The sequence below is a fragment of the Dromiciops gliroides genome, chromosome 5, assembly GCF_019393635.1.
Source record: "Dromiciops gliroides isolate mDroGli1 chromosome 5, mDroGli1.pri, whole genome shotgun sequence".
Lineage (NCBI taxonomy): Eukaryota > Metazoa > Chordata > Mammalia > Microbiotheria > Microbiotheriidae > Dromiciops > Dromiciops gliroides.
In genome coordinates this window covers 251,657,803-251,682,026 of record NC_057865.1, presented here as the reverse complement: position 1 = coordinate 251,682,026, position 24,224 = coordinate 251,657,803, and the positions used below count along the sequence as shown (strand labels likewise).

At 36.5% G+C, this 24,224-nt stretch overlaps 1 protein-coding gene across 1 annotated transcript in view; it reads right to left on the bottom strand.

Annotated features, from left to right (window-relative positions):
- NAV3 (neuron navigator 3) overlaps nt 1-24,224 on the bottom strand; it is a 1,098,011-nt gene that overhangs the window by 309,704 nt on the left and 764,083 nt on the right. Inside the window, 2 exon segments of the mRNA XM_043966554.1 lie at nt 17,382-17,434; nt 18,078-18,195. Coding sequence (XP_043822489.1) covers nt 17,382-17,434; nt 18,078-18,195 — 171 coding nt within the window.

The window sequence follows — 24,224 nt, the reverse complement described above, 5'->3', positions numbered from 1 at the left end:
ATCTCTTTGCTCTGGGCATTTTCTCTGATTGTCCCCATGCTGAAATACTCTGCCTCTTCCACTGTGACTACTGACCTCTCTGGCTTCCTTTAAATTCCAACCAAAATCTCTCCTTCCCCAACCTTGTTAATTCCAATGTTTCTCTTCATTAATTATTTCCCATTTACCCTGTCTATAGCTTCATTCTGTTGTAAACTCCTTGAGGGCAGGGACTGTTTTTTGCCTCTTTTTATACCCTTAGTGCTTAAAGGCACAGCATCTGACCCATAGTAAATATTTATTAATTGACTGAGATGACTTTCAAGACTAACATAAAGTCTTATCTGGGTGTAGGCCAAGTACTAACTTGTATCCCTTAGTTCTGTTTTAGGGTCCAGGCAGCTAGAGTGAATGTGGGCTGAGCTTCTTGGACTCTTTTGCTTTGGAGTTGTTTATAGAAATGTATTCTTATAAGCTGTCCCATGCTTAATGAATGAATGAAAGACTCACCTGATCCCTGGGATGAAAGAAAACAAATCTACTTTCTCTTCCAAAATTAACCTCTGTGTAATTGAAGATAGCTATCACTCCTCCCTTAAGTCTTCTTTTATCAGACCAAATATATCAAGCTCTTTCAATCAATGTTCTTATCACCAGACCTAAGGAGCCACAGGTTGAGGAATTGAGAACCAAAGAAGTTAAGCAATTTGTCCAAAGTCAGACAACTGGTAAGTTTCTAAGATAGGCTTTCAACATGGTCTTCCTAACTTCCATTCTAGCACTCCATCTACTAGACATATGTCATATTCTCGGGCATTCTCACTATTTTGGTTGCCCTCCTTTGGTTGTACTCTTGTTTGTCAAAATCCTTCCAAAAATTTACCACTGAGGACTCAGTACAAATTTCAGTCCCTTCTTGGATGTTATATTTCTCACCTCTTTGTAATGATTTCTCACCACATAAATTGTACCCATTCTCCAAGAACCGAATGGAGCCCATTTTCCCCTGGACTGTCTCCCAGATGCTCTTAAAAGTATTATCTCTTCCTCCTTTGATCACATCCATTCCACTTGACAGTTGTAGGTATAACACTTTTTGGTTGGCTTTGATCTTAAGAAATTCCATGAATATTAAAAAAGAGGCAATATAGGCATAACATGACAGTGAAACTCTAAACACAAAGAAGGGGAAAATGCTCAAGAATAGCACACAAAACACAACATTTAGTATAAACAAGTACAAAATCAAGGCATGAGCTATCATAATAGGTGATTGCAAATACACTCCCTCAGTAAATATAAGAAGTAGAGTATCCATATATTCCAGGGAGTAGATATTATATAATGCTTGTAGATATGCTATACAACATACTTTGGTTGTTCAAGTCCTTATTATAGGTACAGACCTCCCCTTAATTGATATAGAAAACCTTTGGTGGCTTCTGGCATAGGAGAAGTAAAATAAGGAAAAGATAAAGCACTAATGCTATACTCTCATGATCTGTCCATACCCACTCCCATTTCTCAAGCAGAGAGAAATACTTACAGCTTCTATTTCAAAGTCTACCAAACACAGAGTCAACAAATGGAATGCATCTAGGGAATTACTAGAGCAGCATATCCCAGTATAATGATTTATACTCAGGAACAAAACTGTCCAGTTCAAGCAAACTGTCTGGCTATAACTGAAAGTGCATCAGACCATGCAATCAATAAAGTGAAAGCCCTAATCCCATCCCCTTCCTCCTACTTTGTTGATCCAAAGGACTAGGTCTACATTTTTACAATGGGCCTCCATGTATTTTGACTAACAGCCCAATTAGCAATAGATAATATTAGTGATTTGATTGCTCATAGGGTTGTGGCATTGAGAGCTTGAAGGGGAACAGGAACAGTGAAAAGGAAGTCACACTATAATTCACAAGACCATATAACTAAAGCTGAAGTAAAATTCAGAGATCCACTAGAGTAAATATATTTTTTAAGCTTGGTCTCCATATCTCATCCAGGCCACAATTCCATAAGTCACTCTAGCCAACCCCACTGTTAATTGGCACAGAAGCTTTGACCTGATCCCTTTGTAACCCCGGGCTGGTTTTCCCTTCCTTAGGCAACCTGATGTCCCCATACTCCAGTTCTCATCATACTGGTGTTGGATTTAGTACAGGGAACCAATCTACTTTAAGTCTATTGAAGCTTAGAACTCCTCGACTCAAAAGATCCACCAGTGTCAAGCTACATGGGGCACAGGTGTGTGTAACAATAACAGGCTTCTCATTTTAAAAAATAAAATGTTTCAATATCTTTTGTTTTGTGCTTATACAAAGTATAAAAAGAATGACACATACTTGCTGGTAAAACCAGTCGACATATTGAAAATATTTGACTTTATATACAAGGTTCCATACTCATAGTACTCTGCCTCTGCAAAGAAGGGCTGGTAGGCACTGGTTCATAGTTCTCGATCTAATTCAGGATGACTTGCCTGGGATGCAATGCATGACCTTGGCATCTTGGATGTCTGACCAAGTGCCAAGCACTCCATAGCACCTGCTTCAGCCATCCAGGGACTGCTGGAACAACTTGTTCTCATCTGCCCACTCCACCAGGGGAAGTCTTTATATTCTTGGGAATAAATATACCCCTAACTCACCTACAGGTTTGAACCTGCCAGTTACCCTCAACCTGATTTAGCCCATCTGCCAAGACAGTTTCTGGGGTGTAGCTGCTGCCCATGCTACAACTTCTTGGAGCCACAGATGAGGGTTGGGTGAAGGTAGAAAGCAAAGGCAGATGAATAGCCCTGAAAAGTGGTTGGCAAGTCCTAATACCAGAGGTGCTAGTAATCCCTGAAGATGCCATACATAAAATCATAACTCTGGATTTGGAGTTAGGAGGCACTGAGTTTGAATCATGCCTCAGGTACATTTGAGTGTGTGACACTAAGCAAGTCAACTGTACCTATCTTGACTTCAATTTTTCTTCATCTGTAAAGTTGTGATTTTAAAAACAAACTAAAACAACTTCCTCACAGGGCTGTTAGGATCAAATAAGATTATCTATATCTATTACTGAAGTTTTATCTCTGTGTATATGTGTATAGTCAGTCACAGACCTTGAAGAACTATGTAAATTATTATATATATATCAATCATTAACTAAATTATTATTAATTTTCCAAATATTATCATAGACAAATGTATAAATATAGCAAATCCTATATATAGGGCACCAAAACTTATTTTTACAAAAATACAGGAAAAATGTATTTATATTACATGTAGACACAGACTTCATGCATAATTAGTGTGCCAGAGATCACTGCCTATATATAGTAAAAGCCTTAGTTAAGTGGAATATTCAGGGATTGGTTTACCTAGAAGGCTCACACTCTTCCTCTTATTCTCATTCTCAATTTTGCTCTCACTGCTTCAACTCAAATATTCTTGAGAACACTTACAAAATGAATTTATCTACCTTCCTGCCTCATTAAAAACAACAAACTGAATATATTTTAATTTTTCTTGACAGCTGAGACATTACAGTGAGGACATTGGCATCTTTGTTTTAAGTTCCAATGGTAATAGTTCAATACTGAAACCCAAAACTGAGAGATGGGATTAAGCATGGCTTGACTCCAGCACATGCCCCAGAATTTAGTTTTTGTTTTATTTTTGTTTTGTTGTTGTTTAACAAATTCTCAATGTGTAGCTTGCTTTCTTGTGAAATATTAGAGAAAAAAAATCCCACATGGCAGCCAAAAAACCTAAAACAGTCTTAGAATGCATTAAGAGAAGCATTGTGTCCTGAACATGAGAGATGGCCATCATGCTCTACTCTGCCCTGGACAGATACCCATGTGGACAATTTCTTCAGTTCTTAGTAATATATTTTAGGGAAGATATTGGCAACCTGGAGAATGTCCAGAAAAGAAAGACCAGGATGGTAGAGTATCTCAAAACAATTGCTTATGAAAATCACTGGAAAGAAATGGAGATAGCATGGTGAAGAGATTAAATTATTTTAAGGGAAGGGACATTGGATTCATGAACTTTACTACATTTTTTAAATTGGTACCTTACATACCCTGGGCATAAGATTCTTCAAGAAAATGAAGACATTGCCCTAGACGATATCTAATTTCCCCTCCCAAATTTATGCTTCTGTGGTCTTATGAACTCAGATTCTGTTTCACTTGGCCCCATGGGACAGAACCAAGAGGCTAAGTTCCTCTGCTGAAGTGAGAGAGAGGCATATTTTGGTTCAAGCTAAGGAAAAATAATGATTAGAGATAGCCAAGAAGGGAAAGGGCTGCTTGGGGATGTAGGAGTTCCCCTTCACTACAGATCTTCAAGCCAAGACAAGGACCAACCATTTAAAATATCACAGAAAAGATCCTTGGTCAAGAATAAATTGAAAAAAAAAAGACTTAAATCCCTTTTAATTCTTAGATTCTGTGACATAGTAATAATACATTAAAATTATTACTTTCAACTAAAACTCTATGAAGCATAATTAATTCTAAGTCTCCCCACTTGTAAAACTGTTGAGTAATCTTGGTCACCCTGTGTGTTTCATGTAACTGAGTAAAAAAGGAAGGTCCTTATGAATTCTTAAAACTACAAAAATTACTTTAGATGACTTATGCTGAATTTTTTTTTAATCTGAAAACTAAGCACAATGTGGTTCATGACAACTGGAAATTAATCTGGTTATACACATAAGACATTTGTGTAAAAACTGAATTTATTTAAGCAAAGTTTAATTCCCTTCTGTCCAATTCTACAAACATTAAGTGCTGCTTTGTGCAAAGCACTGGGAATACAAAGACAAAAACATCTCTTTATGTCCCTACAGACAGATAGGTGTCACAGTGGATAGGACACCAGGTCAGGAGATAGGAAGACCTTCATTCAAATGTGACCTCAGACACCTACTAACTGTGGGACCCTGGGCAAGTCATTTAACCTTGTATGCCTCAGTTTTCTACAAAATGAGCTAAAAAAGGAAATGGTAAACCACTATAGTAACTGCCAAGAAGACATCAAATGGGGTCATGAAGAGTCAGACATGACTGAAATGACTGAACAGCAATATGTCCCTATATTCAGGAAGTTTATGTTCTACATATAAAAATAAGCAAATAAAAAGTATACACAAAGTAAATGATATTATGTACATAGTTTATATAATTTAATTATTTTATAAATGTTGATGCATATAATTACAAAAAATAATGATAAATGTTATAAATAATTAAATCACTATATATCTATCATATATATCTATATATATCTATATCTATATCTATATCTATATCTATATCTATATCTATATCTATATCTATATCTATATCTATATCTATATCTATATCTATATCTATCTATATATATATGAGAAGGAAGCACTAACAATATAAATCAGAAAGGGCCTTATATAGTTAGGAAGGCAGGAAAGAAAGGAGGGAGGGAGTGAGGAAAGAAAAGGGGCATTTATTAATCACTTACTATAAGCCAAATACTGTGCTAGGTGCTTTACAAATATTATCTTTTCAATGCAATGATCCAAGACAATACCCAAGGACAACTGATGAAATATCCACCTCCAAAGAAAGAACTGATATTGATGGAACTGACTGAAGCATGCTATTTTTCACTTTCATTTTTTTCTTTTAATCAGGTTTTCTTGTACAAAATCACAAATATATTGTTTTACATAATAATATATGTGTAAATCAAATCTGATTGCTTACTGCCTCAGGAGGGGGGGAAAGGGGGGAAGGAGGGAAGGAGGGCTAAAAAGTGGTACACAAAACTAGAAATAAAAATGTTTATTACATTAAAACAAACAAAAAAAGAAAATAAATATCTTTTTAAAAAAATCTTTATAACCACCCTCAGAGGTACCATGATTGTTTCCCCATTTTAGAGCTGAAGAAATTAAGGCTGAGAGAGGTTAAATGACGTGCCCGGGGTCACACAGCTAGTACATTTCTGAGGCCAGATTTCTGGACTCCAGGCTGAGTTCTGTATATTCTATCTCCCCTAGTTACTCAGGAGGCAATTCCCACATTGATCCTTGAATGAAGTTAGGGATTTTAAGAGGGAGAAATAAAAAGAAAAAGAATTCCTGCACAAAGAAATATGGTGGAGAAAGAAGTATGGGGAAATCCAGTAACCTAGTATGGCTGGAATGTAGACTGTGTGATGAGTAATGAGCAATCATTTGGTGTGGAGGAGTCTAATGGATTTCAAATAACTGATTTATTTTTTTTCCTGTCCAGCCAACTCCTCTGCCTTTCTCTCCCTCACCCCCTCATAGTCTTAGAATATAATGGTTAGTACATTCAAAAACATTTAAGTTAAGAGCTTTCCACTTGTCAGCTTGTGTTTAAATAAGTCTTATTTCCCAGAATTTGGATTTCTTTTAGAATTAGTTGTTTGCACTGCTCCCAGGGTCTAAATAAAACAAACAATCTTTATATAAAGTTTCTTTCTTCCATAAAGCTGTGAGTAAAGAATATGGCGGGGTGGGGGGGGGTTGTGGTGAAAAAATTGTATTTCTGGGGCAGCTAGTTGGCACAGTGGATAAAGTACTGACTCTGAAGTCAGGAGGACCTGAGTTCAAATTTGACCTCAGACACTTGACACTTACTAGCTGTGTGACCCGGGGTAAGTAATTTAACCCCAATTGCCCCACAAAAAAAAAATAAAATAAAATAATAAAAATTAAAATAAAAAGTTGTAACTCCAAAGTGGTTTGGGTAGGGTTGAGGGATAGAGAATAAAAATAACCCTGAAGAAAATACTGCAAACTTCTTTTATTGACTAAGATTGCAGTCATGTTTCACTAAGAATATACCACAAATGGCAATATCAGAGGGACATTCATATACAAAATACCATTAAATAATGAGCAATTCTAGTGAAATGTATTAGAAATTGAATCCATTTGCCAATTTTAACACTAAAATACATTTATTTTTAACAATGCTGAATAAATATGTGTGAATATATATACACATACATGCATACATATACACATATACATATATATATATGAGTGTGTGTGTGTGTGTGTGTGTGTGTGTCTAGGGGAGAGAAGAGCTTATTGGAGTAGGTACTGAATATTCACACCAAAAGAAACCTTAGAAAACATCTAGCCAAACATCCTCTCTTCAAAACTTGTCCCTATTTAACAGAGAAGGTAACTGAGGCTCATGAAGGTTAAGTAAGTTGTCCACAAATGTATTTCTACTAAATAATGTAGCTGGAAGAAAAAAAATCTGGTCCAAGTTTTCTAGCTCCCAGTTCAGTGCTCCCAATTTTTTTCTTTTAAAAAGGAAAAGTTCTGCTATTGACAAGAAGAAAACAATATACAAAGCACAATGGAAGACAAATCAAAGTATCATCACTTTATTTCAATTTACTTATGTGGCACAGTAGTGTTGGATCTGGAGTCAGAAAGACTTGAGTTCAGATCTTACCTCAGACACTTTACCTATCTACTTTACTCTCCTCATCTGTTAAATGGGGATAGTTATAGTACCTAACTCTCAGGGATATTGTAGAATCAAATGAAATCATATTTTTAAAGTGGTATACAATATTTAAAGCATTATGTAAATGCTAGCTATTATTATGATTATTTTTTATCAAAATAATAATTCAAATTGAGTAGGGAGAAGGTTTGGGGGGAAAAGTTGAAAAATTTCCAAATGATTCATAATGACTTAAGTTATATAAAAGACCAAGAAAATACATCCAATAATATTTTACTGCACATTATAAATCATTATAACACTAGATTTGGAATGAAAGGACATCAGTTCAAATTTTGGCTCTTCTGCTTCCCAAAAGAATTTTTCCAGGTCATAATCTCCCCAAGTTTCAGTTTCAGCTATAAAATGATGGGGTGGTACCAGATAAACTCTGGGGTTACTAGTAGACTTAAAACCTATTAAATTCCATTAAAATACACAATCCAGGCAAACAGGACCTACCAAGTTCATTAGAAAGGATAGATATGAAGAATGCAGAGAACACAGGGAGACATATATGAACTAATGCAGAGTAAAGTAAGAACAAGGATACACCCAATTACTCCAACAACGTAAGTGGAAATGACAACAAACCCTCAATGACATGTAATTAATAATAGTGATAACTAGCATTAACACGGTGTTTTAAGGTTTCCAAAAACAGCTTACCTATATTTGATTGGATAGTGAATCAGTGATTTATTAAGCAATGGATATGAGCCAGGCAGCAAATGAGGCCCTGAGTATACACAGACAAAAATAAGGGTCCTCTTTTCAAGAAACTCATCCCCAATAAAATATAAAAAATGCACATGGCTCCCTTCTTTATAGAAAATTGTATAGTGTGTGTGTGTGTGTGTGTGTGTGTGTGTGTGTAAAATTACCTCATTTCAATCCAGTAAGGCAAGTGTTTTTATTAATATTTTAAATTTTTATTTTTAATTTATGGAACAAAACAAGCATTTCCATAACATAATATATAATAAAAAGATGATTATATGTGAAACTGCATATCTTTTATGTACAACTTGCTATTCCTTTTAAATATATTATAAAAGTATCATGTAGTTTGTTTTTCCTTTCCTTTCTTTCCTTCTCCACTTCTCCCACTCCATCCTAGAGATGGCTACCATTAGACAGAAAGGAGGGGTTTGCGTGTAAGTTTGTGCATGTAAAATTATTTTACACATACTTCTTTTTATCAGTTCTTTCTGGAGATGCAGATATCATCTTTCTTCATATGTCCTTTATTTTTATTTGCATATTCATAATGGTCAAAATGACAGTCATTTATATGTCATGTCAGTATTTGTTGATAGGTTGATAGGTCCTCTCCTCTCCCATTTCTTTATTATAACAGATAACATCTGAAGAAGGGAGGGGAGTTGAATGTATTCAGAAATGAAGATTATATGGAAACAAATGAATATTTGAAATTAAAATTAAAGAGACCTTTCAGTTCAATCTTTAAATTGCTATCATATTAATTTCAATTATAAACTCAATTGTGAAAATCAGAAATACTCTTCAATAATTTCAACAAAAGTTCCTTAACAAGGCTAATTTAAGTTCTCTCTGTTCCTAGTGCAAGCCCAAATGAAAAAACTATCTAGGAGATCAAAGGAATTTGAAAGTTAAAAAAAGAAAGAAAGCTCACAGTATTCCTTTAGTGATCAGACCTATTTTTGTTATAAAGCTGGTGTCTTTCAAAATCAAAAGGATGAACAGCCCCAGAAATAGTAGGACAAATATGTAAATGTGTTCTGTGCTCAATTTAGTCTATGCCACCAAGTCTTAATGGCCTAACAATGTAGCATGCCATCCCTAGGTTTAGTGAAATCCAAAAAAAGTACTATTGTATCTTATCCCTCCAAAGACAAGGATGGCTGTCTTTCTTTCTTTGTATCTCCATTGTCTGAAAGACATCATGGAGAAACCAATAGTGAGTTTACCCTGGAGCCAGGAATATTTGAGTTTGAGCCCCACCTCAGATACGAAATGCTATGACCTGAAACAACTCATGTAATTTTTCAGGGTTGTAGGCAATTTTCCTATATTTCAAGCTGCAAAGAAGATACTTAGCTCCCACGGTAGTGGAAGTTCCTTAGCATAAGCTCTTTGCAATCTTTAGATCCATCCCTACCCAGATGTACATTGCCTTCAATGCACAATGCCTACCATTTAAAGAGCACTTAATAAATACTCATTGATTTGAGATGAGTTATTCCCTCATTAGGAATGTGATTTACGGCAGAAAAAAAGTACAACAGTATGTCTAATTAAGAAGATCAACAGTTATAAGCAGTGGCCTGATGAGCCTAGTCTTTAAAAGACAATAAACTAGCTATAGATATCTTGACAGTGACAGGCCCCATTCTGTTGAGTGCAGATGGACTCCAGGTGCTTTTAGACTCTTTTACATTAATTAATTGGGAAGCCCCAGTGCTTTGGGACTTGGAACATAATTGCTAAAATTATTTTCAGTAATCAAGTCAGTATTACTACTGACGGCTGCTAGATTCAATTCTATTTAACAAATATTTATTTGGTACCCCCATTAAAGTCAAAAGAGGCAGCATGTCCTCATAGATAGAATTCTGGATTTTTTTTTTTGCAGGGCAATGAGGGTTAAGTGACTTGCCCAAGATCACACAGCTAGTAAGGTTCAAGTGCCTGAGGCTGGATTTGAACTCGGGTCCTCCTGAATCCAGGGCCAGTGTTTTATCCACTACACCACCTAGCCTCCTAGAGTGCTGGATTTGAAGTCATGAAGACCTGGTTTCTAATTTCATTAACTGTTGGATAAGACACTTAACCTGTGTAATTCAGGCAACTCTAAAACTTATCTGCTAAATCTTCAATGGATTGTGATCTGCATTGGTGAAAAGAGATCCTCACACTTGCTGTTCCCTCTGAGGAAGTCAGAGATTCATTACTTATTGAGTTAAGTGACTAGATAGGTTTGCATTGAGAAAACCAGTACTTGTCACCGAAAAGTTCATAATAATTTATTTAGAGCCAGTATGGTACAAAGAAAACAACAACAACTAGGAGGTTGAAGGCTTGAGCTTGAATCTTCGCCCTTGTCTCTCAGTGTTTGCATCTTTATACTACAGATAGCGAGGCTGCACAGTGGATATAACACTAGGCTTGAAATCAGGAAGACTCACTTTCATGAGTTCAAATCTGGCAGACTCAGACATTTACTAGCTGTGTGACCCTGGGCAAGTCACTTAACCCTGTTTGCCTCCATTTCCTCATCTGTAAAATGAGCTGGAGAAGGAAATGGCAAAGTGCTCCAGTAACTTTGCCAAGAAAACCTCAGTGGGGTCAGACACAGCTGAAATGACCAAACAACTCTTTGGATAGAATACTGGGTTTGGAATTATGAAGAACTGAGTTTAAATCTGACCTCAGACACTACCTAGCTGTGTGGCCCTGGGCAAGTCACTTAACTTCTATCTGCTTCAATTTCCTCATGTAATATGGGGATAATAATAGCTACTACCTCAAGGTCTTTGTGAGGATCAAAGGAAATAAAGTGTCAAACACTTAGTATGGTGCCTAGCATGTAGTAGATACAATAGAAAAGCTGATTCTCCCCCCCCCTTCAATTGCTGTGTGACTGAGTCACTCATTCCTATTCCTTTATTAGCAAACCTGGGGTAATCAAAGTTGCACTACCTGTACCTCTAAATATACTCACACCATCTAGAGTGCAGAAATTTCTCCCAGAAACCAAAGCAGGCCTATGTTAGCAACAGAGTATCATGGATGTGGAGGTAGGTGAAAGAGACATTAGAGGCAACCTCCTTATTTTAAGGGTGAAGAAATCGAGGGTCATAGAAGTTCAGTGACTTGTGGCCACAGCCACACAAGGTATCAGGTATGATATGAATCCCTGTCCTCTGACCCTGATATTTTCCACTGTACCAGTGCATTGAATTCAGGCATATTTCAACTTTTAAAAATCATGGTTAGACTTTATTATTTCGAGAGAGAGAGACTCCTGGCATTCTACTTTTAGATTCAGCTGAGATTTAAGCTGTTGTGAAAACTGGAGCCTAGCATGTAAGACTTTGTTAAACACAGAGCTTAAGACAAAAGAGCTCATTTGGACAGCACCTGTTGATAGAGTGATCCAGGGCAAACATTTCTAGGTGGGTGGTAACAGGATTAAACATGCATGTATGTGTGTATGCCTCAGGCCACAACTTTAGTGAGCTTATAGTAGGAAATCAACTAGTCCACTCTAAATACCAGGAATGTCCAGAATGCCCACCCGATTAAAAATAGCCAAAAAATGCATGCCAATGACTTGAAATACAAAGGCACAAGTGCAGGACCGACAGACAAAAATGAAAGACACGCAGGGGGACGCTTGTTTTGAACTGATTTCTCTCTCTCTCTTTTTTTCAAAGAGACTGTCCAAGTTAAAGACTTCCCCCGAATGTTTACTCTTAGTGCATATTAGAGACTGAGGAATTTGATATATTCCAAGCATTCATGAACCAGGAATTTGATTTTATGTTATAGCAAAACTTCTGGGAAAACTGGCTTCCATGGGTTGCCTTTCTCTTTCTTCCCTACTCTCCAGCATGCTCAAATCTGCAGTTACAATTAGTTTTTTTACAGTCACTCTTTATTGTATCATATGAAGGAAATGAATAGTAGAGGGAGACAAGATTCTTGATCTCTGTTTTCATTGTTATAGGCAATGAGCAGTGAGCAAACTCACTCTATCAAAGTAGTTCAGTATTTTTTCTGCAGAGTTGACTGAGGCATTGAGCAGTTAAATGATTGTCCCAGGATCAGAAAGGTTGTTTGTCATTAGAGTTGGTACTTGTACCTAGGTCTTCCTAACTCAGAAGCCAGATATCCATCCACTATGCTACAGTGCCCCTTAAACAATGAATAGTTTTGTTTTGCTTTGTTTTAAAGTGTTCTTCACTGAGACATTTTAGAATGGGTGCGTCTTTTACATTCCTCCTACTCTTAGAAAATGGGAATTTACAAAATTATTCTATTCCCTACTCCCCCACAACCATCCATAGACTCGTTTAAGGATCAGATTCTTGTTGTTATTCAAGTCTTTTTTTTTGCGCAGTTGTGTTTGACTTTTCATGACAGAATTTGGGGGGTTTTCTTGGCAAAGGTACTAGAGGGGCTTGCCATTTCTTTATCCAGCTCTTTTTTTTTCTGATAAGGAAACTGAGACAATGTTAAGTGACTTGCCTAGAGTCACAGAGCTATTAAGTGTCTGAGCACAGATTTGAACTCAGGAAGATAAGTGTTCTTGACTCCCAGGCCTGGTACTCTATCCACTGCATCAGATAACTGCCCCTAAGGATCAGTTTCTACTGTCTTCTAATTGACTTGCATGATAGTTTATGTTTACACAGTGCTTCACAACTATGAAGTGTTTACCTAGTATTTCATTAGCACAATAACTTAGAGGTTTGCCTGGACAACACAGATTTTCCTGGAAAGGAAATCTATAAATGATGAGAATCATCAAGCAAAGACACACAAGATACCAGCTTTTCAATGTTAATGTTGCCCAAGAGTGAGAAGGGCTACAGTGAGTCACAGCAGAAAAAGCATGTCAGGGTTATCTTTAATGTCTGGGTTGCTTTCATATTTTTGCATCTGTTTGGACTGTCAAGTAGATGGTCCATTTAAAAAAATACATATTTTTAATTTATGGAATAAAACATGCATTTCTATAATATAGTATAATATTTTAAAAGATTGCACATGAAACAAACAACTTGTTACTCTTTTTAAATGTAGTTATGATGTAAATTTCATTTTTCCCTTTTTTCCTTCCCTCCTGTTGTAGAGATGGCCATCATTAAACTAAAATAGATGCAGGTGTAGGGGTGTGTGTGTGTGTGTGTGTGTGTGTAAAATTATTCTATACATACTTCTATTTATCAGTTCTTTCTCTGGATGCATGAAATTTCTTATTTCACCAAAAAAGGACATTCATCTATAACCATTTAAAAGGAGGAAATATAGGCTACTAGAATTGACACTTAAAAGAATGGTGAAACAACATGGCATAGGAGATAAAGAAATTGCCCTCAAGTCAGAAAGACCTGAATTCAGATTTTTCCCCTGATCTAACCTGGATGTGTGTGACTTTCAGCAAGTCACAACTCTTCAAGTCTATAAACTGAATTGTAGGGACTGAGCTGTTTTGCTTAGAAGGACTTTTTCACTGGGGGTTTCTTATCCCAAGAAAATCACAGGTCCGGTATAATAAACAGCAACATTTAACATACATTAATTTTCTATCCAGGCATTTTTTAGCAGAACCATCCCCTCCAGAACTTGTATCCTCTAAATCCTCACTTGTCATATAATGCAAAGGTATTAACTCAACTATATACAGGCAGGATTTTTTGCATTGGTAGTTGGGATGTCAATCAGCTAACCTCAAAAGGCTTCCTCAACTTTAACCTATGTTCTTTCCTGAGTTTATAGGCCAGTGATATTCTCATGCTTTAATATAATTTTAGGAGGCAGCTAGGTGGTACAATGGATAAAGAACCAGCCCTGGATTCAGGAGGACCTGAGTTCAAATTCGGCCTCAGACATTTGGCACTTAATAGCTGTGTGACCCTGGGCAAGTCACAACCCTCATTGTCCCACCAAATCAATCTATCTATCTATGTATCTATGTATCTATCTATGTATCTATGTATCTATCTATGTATGTATCTATGTATCTATGTATCTATGTATCTATGTATCTATCTATCTATCTATCTATCTATCTAATTTCAGCTCAGAAGAATAGAGGAAAGAGATGGCACAACCAATGAGAATGCAATTATTTGATATATTTTCCTATGACTCATAATACCAATGGCAGAGATAATTTTAGATTAAAGTTGCCAAGCAGATTTTATGAATTAGGGCCAACAAAACTTTCAGTCAAAACTCAAACTGCCTCAGACTAATCCTTTTCTTAGCTGAGAAAGTTACATTTCCTAATTTCAATTTATACATACTTTGCTTGAACATAACCTAAAAAAATCCATTTTTTTGCATGTCCTTCACACCTAGAAGCAGTAAAAAGAAGAGCAGTTTTGGGGGCAGCACCTAGGTGGCATAGTGGATAAGGTACCAACCCTGGATTCAGGAAGACCTGAGTTCAAATCCCGCCTCAGACACTTGATACTTACTAGATGTGTGACCCTGGGCAAATCACTTGACTCTCATTCACCACAAAATAAAATAAAATAAAATAAAAAGAATGGCAGTTTCAAAGGTAAACTCACTCTTTTGAAAATTCCAAAGGTAAATATGTAAACTATTGAGGTGTGAGATTTTCAGTTAAGTATTTAACAGACTGGCTATTTATCCAAAGTTTATAATAATAAAAATTTTCATTTACATAGTACTTGTGTTGTTCCAGGCATTAAGCTAACCACTTTACAATTATCATCTCATTTAGCCCTCACAAAATCTCTAGGAAGTAGGTGCTATTGTTATCCTCATTTTACAGATGAAGAAACTGAGGCAAATGGAGGTCAAGTGACTTGCTTACAAGTGTCTGAGGACAAATTTGAACTCAGGTCTTCTTGCCTCCAGGACTGGTTCTTTGTCTTCTCCATCCTATTTTATCAAACTAAAATAAACATGCTATCAGAATTCTTAAGAGATTCCCAAAATATGGTTTTGTACAACACCAAATTTTTTTTTTAACATTGAAATAAAACTGGTCACAACAATACCTATGTATCCAATAAGTCTTCATCATTGATACATGCTGGATTTAGGGGCGAAAGACTCGGGATCTGGCTGTGCTGCCTATTACCTATGTGATATTGGGTTAATGCCTTCACAGCCCCAGCTTAGCAGGGCTTCAGGTTTATTATTAGAGGACCCAAGTTTGGATTATATCTCCTTCCTGTAAGTCACTGAACTTCTTTGGGCCTGTTTCCTCAAGAAGAGGGTACCTTCATTCTCTAAGCTTATTATCCCAGTTCCTTCATCTGATTGATATATATATATCTCACATATAACACACATGTTATATATAACACACAACACACATAATATATTATATAACACATATATGTTATATATGTTATACATATATACACACACACACACATATATATATATATATGTTGGTCTAAGCTACCTAAAGCATCCCTTCAATTCTGTTTTCATTTATATAATGAGCAAATTTAGTGAAGGCTGCTTCTAACTATGGTTTCATTATCTTCATGTATAAAATAAGGGAGGTGAATTAGGTGACATCTAATCTCCCTTCTGACTCTAAATCTATGTTAATACAAAAATCTGATGTCTAGCTATTATACACATTTCTGAAATGAAACTATAAGGATCACCAAAGGATCAAATCCATGAAAGTGTACTGTTCAAAATATGTAGTAGGGGTTTATATAACTTCAAAATACATCTCATTGATTCTCAAAGTGTAGCTAACTTCTGAAACCAAACAGATCAATGTCTTTCCTCTATCCTAATTATCTACAGAGCATACCTTTTCTTTTCTTGAATTCTCGCACTAAGTGCTAAATGAAATCATTGGAGTATTTCACAGAAATCTATATAAAAGAGTTAACTGATGATTATTAAAATAAAACATATTTTAGTTTTTCAGGTTTAGGATTGCTAAAGATTCAGAAACATAAGGCGGCACTTCAATAGAAATGATAAAAATAATCATAATAACTAATATTTACATAGCAATTTAAGGATTACCAAGCATTTTTCTCCACAACTGTCTTGTAAGGTAGGTAGTAGAAGTATTATTATCTAGATTTTAGAGGTAAGGAAACTGAGGCTCGAAGAGGTTCACTGACTTGCCCATGGTCATGTAGCTAAAACGTTTCAAAGCCAGGATTTGAAACTAAGACTTCCAAATCAAAGTTTACCCTTCTTTCCACAATCTATCTATGCCCCAAATAATTACTTTAAAAAATCCTTCTAGTCCATGATATTATTCATTATTGTTTCCTTCATTTAACAAGCATGTATTAAACACATTGTGTACTGAGCACTACACTGCATCAATTATAACAACAACTATGAATTCAGAGGCTTTTGATGAAAAACAACTAACCTATGTGATATATTTTAGTTTTTAGTATTTTGTATTTTTGTTTACTGCAAAAAAAAAATGAATGGTCTATGTCAAAGATGAGGTTACATTTTGCTTTGAGTAATTTTTAACTCAAATAGTTTTATCATTCCATTCTAAAGTTTGCTGCAATAAAATTTGCTTTGAGCACGACTAGTTAGTAAGGATGAGGGGTACAGAGTCATAAGATCCTTGAAATCACTGTTAGTCATATCTAACTTCCAATCATAACTTAGAGAATTTTCAGCAGCTTTTAGTTCTATTTCCAAAAATGTTGAGGAGTCAGTGTGTTTAAATTTGACTTTGTTATGTACAAGTCAAAATGCTATTTATATATATATAAAAAAGCACTTGGCAAGTCCTACTCTTCAAACCAGCTGTTCAGACAAAAAGGCTCCACTTAAAATTGGTTATGGGATTTATTGACATCAATACCAAAGCTAAATTCAATTAGCCAGAAAATCAAGAAACTCTAAGTTCAAGATCTGACCAAACATCTGGAGGTAGGATAATGGGCATACACATAAACAAAACCCCATAGCTACTACTACTACATACTGTGCTATGAGTTCATGCTGACAAACACTGACAGGATGGGACCTATAACCAACAAGTATCTAGAGTGAAGTGGGAAAAGGAATTGAGAGGCATTTCACATTCAACTCTGAATGTCAAATTGCATAGGTCTCAGGTCATGAGGAGAGAAGAACATATACTGAGAATAAATTTATTTCTTACCATTTGAGATTGACTCCTGGGGCATCCATTGATATCTTCAACCTTTTCATTTGCTAAATTTGAGGAGGTAAGTAAAAAGACAAAGGGGGGAAAATAATGAAATGAGCAATGAAGGAAAATAACACAGACTATAAAACCCCCAGGAAAAAAAAAAAAAAAAGCCTGTTTGGTTTGGTTTTGTTTTTTTCTGCAGACTTCCTTTTTCAAGCTTTGCGCACTTGTTAGCAGCCAGCACTTCCCCATGCACAAATCATGCAAGAAAGGGGGTGTGAAAAAGGGCATGCTAATTTTCTAACGGGTGCCAAATGACTGCTGACATGAAACCCTTCACAATTGTCCGCATAGGATCAAGATACAATTTCAAGGAATCCCAGAAAGCATGAGCCACTCCAGCTCACAAAATGCACACATGGGAAACATATGTTTTCAGGAAGCATTCATCTCTGACAATTCAGTGTATGTGACCAAACAGTTCTAGGCATTTCGAAAGCATGGGCTCAACAGCCTCTTGCAAACGTCTTCATGTAAACATTTTTTTTTTTAAATTAAATTGAAGCAGACCCATATGAGACTTGAAAACATATGGCCACATCAGGATGTATTTCTGCAGGGTTCATTTCAGGGTACATTAAACTTACATCACATTTCACCATGCAACAAGCCTGTTCATGCCCTTTCTCAGAGTGTAGGTCTTACCGATGATCTGAATGATTTCTGCTAGCAGTACTCCATCTGTAATGTCCTGCTGTAAATCCTTAATCAACCGCTTGTGGCCAGATTTAGCTAGGTAGTGGTTAGCCCAGTCAGTGTAAATCTGTAGAGCAGAGAGGAGGGAAGAAGTGGGATGGGGGTGAGGGGAAGAGACACAATAAAAATTCTTAAGACAAATGTTGGCTTCAAAGGGAAAATGATTCTGGATCACATTCCAGTTTCAGAAGTCATAGCTCAAAAGGAAATGGTTGTAAAGTCATTTAAAAAAAAAAAAATTTCCTCCCCTCCCCACCCCCTCCAACTTATCACATGTTTTAACTTGGAATGATTCATTATCTTTCATAATAAGGGGTCAGTCACTTGTGACAAAGCATAAATTCCCTTCCTCTATGACTACTAAGGAAAATCTTGTTACAAACCAGTTTGAATTTTTCCTCTCAGTTCTCCCTGTCTCTATGCATGTAAAATACAATCACAACACAATAAGCAATTCAGATAGGAAATGTACATATGGATAACTGTGCTTCTCTGAGAAGGCAACCTAGTTCCCCCAAGCACTTTTAACTATCCCAAGTGTTTTCCTTTTTATGACCTTATCACATGATTAGAGTATACATAACTAATTTTTCAGATAAGGAAACTGAGGCTTGAAGTTCAGTGACTCCCAGGGCTACACATAGAAAAAGTGATTAGTAACTAGGACTTTCTCCAGGTCTCCTGATTCTACCATTGTATTATGCATTTCTCCCACTCCTATAGAAAGATTTCCCTCATTTCCTGTTGTCAGACCTTTCCCTTCAGCTATCATAGAGTATGTGGTTGTGCTTTATTATTATCTATATTGTTGGCATATACTCTTCATAGACTATGATCCCCTGGAAGTCTGGGATCATTTCTTCTATAAAATCTGTATGCCTCTAAACAACTAGTACAGCATTTTGAACACAATAAGCACTCAATAAATGTTTAACATTGAAGGTTGTCTGTGTGCGGGGTATGTATACTCAATTCTTCTACTGTAAGGTTGAAGTTTTAATATATTTATCTTGAAATCCTAACATTTTCATTCCTCTTTACAAATGTTCTTAATCTGATGGCTGGTGCCTTAAACAATCAAGGCAGTTTAGAACAAAACTCTGAGTGTGATTTACAACTAAAACATACAAGTTATTAGTAAGCTTCCTTGCTGGTGTCTAACACTGTGGTTACTTCAATTTTTCCAAAATTCCATGGATTCTTCAGCTTGAGTATAGAAGCATCATGTGATAGGAAGAACACTAACGACCAAAACAGAGTAACACACACACTTTCAGAGTTGGATGAAATTGACTTCCTTCTAGGGACTTCTTAGGGGCCATTTCCAGGAAATCCATCCTCATCTCCTCAGTTTCTAGTACCCACACCCAGAAACCATCCATCCATCCATTCATCCACCCATCCATTTATCCATATGCATATCATATATTTAAGTAAAATTTAATTTTTTCGTTAAAAGACATCTTAAATGCCATCTTTTACGTGAATCTTTTCCTGATTCCCCTGCTGCTAGTGTCCCTCTCTCTCCAATGACCTTGAATATATTTTGCACACATAAATGAGATTTTTAGGTGCCTACCATGTATCCAACCCCAAGCTCAGTGCTATAGATACAAGGGTAACCAAGAAACAGCCTCTGCCTTTAAGGATCTCCAAAGAGGGGAGGCAACATGACCATATATAACTATGTACAAAATAGATATAAGGTAATGGGTGGTGGGGGGGAGGGGTTCAGAGAGGCATCAGCAGCTGTGAAGATCAGAAAAGGTTTCATGTAGCACTCTATGTCTTAAAAAATTCTTATTTTCATTTCCTCCTTCCATATCCAACACTTGGAGGAAAAGGGGGAAAAAAATCCTTGTAAAACTTTTATAGTCAAGCAAAACAAATTTCCACCTCATTCATGTCCAAAAATGTGTGTCTCATGCTGTATATTTAGTCCATCCCCTTGTTGTCAGGGGATAGGTAACAGCACTGATCTTCAGGAATCATGGTGGATTCTTCTCAGAAGTCTTATCATTATATAGCATTAAGGTACCGGAAAGAAAGGAAGAAGCATATCAACTAGGGAATGGCCAAACAAAGTATGTTGTGGGAAGTAATGGATATTATCATGTCATGATATTGCTATATTAAAGTAGCTGGTAGCTAAGGAGAGGGTTAGGCCTGGAGACAAGAACATCTGAGTTCAAATACAGTCTCAGACACTTAGTAGCTATGTGACCCTGGGGAACTCTGCTCCATTTTGCTGTTGAGGAAACTGATCTTCATAGCAACTATCTCTCAGCATCATATCTCTTGCTGTGAAGATCAAATGAGATACTTGTTTAAAGTATTTAGCATAGTATTTGGAACAGAGGAGGTACTACATAAATGTTTATTCCCTCCCTTCTCCCATAAGGTATGTTATAATGGAAAGCTTCAGAGAAACCTGGGAAAACATGTATGAACTGATGAAGAGTGAATTGAGCAGAACCCAGAGAACAAATCACTGTAAAAATAAGCAACTTTGAAAAGCTTATGCTGAGTTTTGAAGGAAACTAGGGATTCTAAGCAGGGGTGAGGAGAAAGTGCATTCCAAACACTTGGTACAGCTAGTTCAAAGGTATTATTAGGAGATCCAATGTATATGAGGAATCATAAGAAAGCCTTTTTGACTGGATGATCAATTGTATGAATGGGAGTAATGTGTCATAAGGGTGAGAAGGTAGGTTGGGCTTGGGCTTTAAAAAGCTTTTAACAGCAAACATATTTATGTTTTATCACAGAAATAATACGGAATTGCTGTAACATATTGAGTATATGCTTGGATGCCTGAACTCTACTTTAGGAAAAATCCCTTTGTCAGCTGAGTGGAGGATGGATTAGAATAGGATCAAACTTGAGATAACACCATCCAATCATGAAATCCTAGGTTCCATATGTTTCTTGGAGCAAGGATAGCAATTTAATAATGACACCGTTCACACATCTCATTGTATAAGAAGGGCTCTGGGAAGACCATTTTTCCAAATTGTGTCTAAATCAGAAACCCCTCTATAAATCTCCATGGAGTGGGGATAGCATGGGGTCAGTCATTCAGCTTCTACTTGAAGGTTTTCAGTGTCAGAGAATCTGCTTCTGCCTGACAAGATCAGTCTCCTGCTGGATAACTCAAATTGTTATTTATAACAAGCCCAGATTTGCCTCCCTGCCACTTCAACTCCATCTTCCTAGTTCTTCCCTCTGAGGGAATAAGCAAAGCAAATGCAATCCCCTTTTAACACGATAGCTATTCAATTATTTAGAGATAGAATTCAAATATCCCCCCCTCTCCAGGTCAAACATCCTGCGTTCATTCATCCGATCTCCATATGTTTTCCAGTTTCCTTACCTAGAAACCAAAATGCTATCCAGGGAAGATTATTTATCCTTCAGTAAATATCAAATCAACTGTAGTCAAATCAACAAGCATTCATTAAAGGTTTTTTATGTACTAATTTGTAATAACTCTGCAGTGTTCATTTACAACAGTGTTGAGGGCAAGAAATAAAATGAACAGGTGATCCATGCGAGATACTAATTGGAGCAAAGAGGTTTACAGGATACTACAGACCCAAAGATGCAAGAGTCACCCATCTGCTGGGTTCTCAAGGCATATTCAATTTTTTTTTTGCAGGAAATGGGGGTTAAGTGACTTGCCCAGGGTCACACAGCTAGTAAGTGTCAAGTGTCTGAGGCTGGATTTGAACTCAGGTACTCCTGAATCCAGGGCCAGTGCTTTAACCACTGTGCCATCTAGCTGCCCCGGCATATTCACTTTTGAGAAGTTTATTTTCTTCTTCTTCCCCTCTCCTCCCTCCCTCCCTCTCTCTCTCTCTCTCTCTCTCTCTCTCTCTCTCTCTCTCTCTCTCTCTCTCTCTCTCTCTCATTGCTGGGCAATAAAGGTTAAGTGACTTGGCCAGGGTCACACAGCTAGTAAGTGTCAAGTGTCTGAGCCTGGATTTGAACTCAAGTCCTCCTAAATTCAGGATCGGTGCTTTATCCACTGTGCCACCTAGCTGCCCCAGTTTATTTTTTTCTAATGCAAATTTTATGTATTCCAATTTGTTCACCCTTTAAAAGTTAGTTCCAGGACACGTGAATCTTCCCACAAAACAACATATTCAAACCTTACATATAATTCCTTACTGTGGATTTTTCACTTAATGTGTACCTTCTTTCTAACTATCCATAAACATTTTATGGCAATAATAATGTCTAATATTTCTTTGATCCCTCATAGGCTATGACAATGCACAGGAGGCATACAATAAATATTCCTTGGTAATCTGATAAAACAGAGCTCAATAACCTTGTTTCCTCCTCCTCCTCCTCCTCCTCCTTCTTCTTCTTGAGAAGCCAATGTGTTGGACTTGCTTAATTTTCTGGTTTTAATAAATTGATACCCTGATTTGTCAATAAGATAATTTCATCACCACTCTACAGTCCAACCAATCTCAACTTCTTGTGGATCCCCCATAATTTCCTCCATACTTTTGCTCATTGTTTCCTTAGACTTATCATGTCCATTCTTCTCCCAGGAACCCCTACAATATCCCTCCTTTACTGACATCTACCCATCCTTTAAAAGATAGCTCAAATGTTTTTTTTCCTGCAGGGACTATTTTATTTTTAGTTTTGTATCAAAAGAATGTAGCAGAGTATTTGTCACATGGTAGATTATTAAATGCTTGCTTCTTGACTGGTTGACTGATAGTAAGATGCAGCATGTTATAATGTGAAGATTCCCGCTTGAAGTGGGGAAAACCTATGGTCAAGTCCGGCCTCTACCCCACACAGACTGTATGGTGATTGCCTCTGAGTGTCTTAGACAACTCTTAAATTAAGACTTCAAATTACAGACTAGTTCTGCATCCATGGAAAATTTTCACACTGGAAGTTCTCTACATGAGTGAAATCCTAGATCAAGACCAAAAGGGGAAGGGGATACAGAGCAGTATATGCATGGATTATGATTCTCTATGAGACCATAGGTTACATGAGAGACAACACGATGTATTTAAAATCTTTTTATCTCCCTCAGTACCTAGAACATTACTCTGTTTATAGTAGATACCCATTCCATGTTCCATGAACAAATGACTTAATCCTAGACCATTGCTATGCAGTTGTTTTCTCTCAATTGTTCTGTATCAAATAGCCCAGTAATAAACACAAAAAGGAACAATAAGTTATAAAGAAATAAAATGTACAGACATTTGTTTTCCTTCCTGCTGCATATTAATATGGGAATTTTTCATATTCTTTAAGCAATAACAAGTAATTTCCTACCAGAGCAATTAATAGCACAGTAAAGCAATATGCTTAACTAACCATAAAATCAGTAACAAAAACTCAGTACCAGCCCCATAAACATAGTGGCCCTATAATGCAGTAGGTTTATCACTATGCTTGGGTAAGTCACAACTTCTCTGGGCCCCCAGTTCCTTGTTTGTAAAATGTGGGGGTGGCATTATATGGTCCCTGTAAGTTTGATATCTGTGATTTCATCTCTATTGAAACTCATCTCTAAGAAACTATCAAAAGCATGTTTTAACCCAAACAGTTTTTCCCATTTAAATAGCTTTCAAACCAATTTTCAATATGGCATCTATTTAGTCTTGTTTAAGTCAGAAGATTTCAGGTTGGAACGTATCAAAATTTATCATGAAATCTGCTTCTATACATAATCAGACCCAACCAATAAGGTGATAGGGTTGTACAGTGCTATTAGTTAAATAATAATTATGAGATCCAAGGAAAGATCAAAGTTATGATTAGTTTTTTTACAGACTATGGGGTAAGTTCCTAAAGTGGAGGAGATAGCAATAGGAAGAGGCAAGAAGGGAAAGATGTGAGAAATACCATGAAGGAAGAATCAACAGGATTGAGTAATAATGGATTAAATGGATATTAAGGGCCAGGGAAAGAGAGTCCCAGTTTACTTCAATGTTCCCAACTCAGGTAATTGAATGACAATACCATTGAAAGGATAAAGGAATTTGGGAGAGGGAAGGCACCAATCTGAGGAAGGAATCTGGGAAGTTTTTGAGTTAAAGGAAATTATGGGGACTG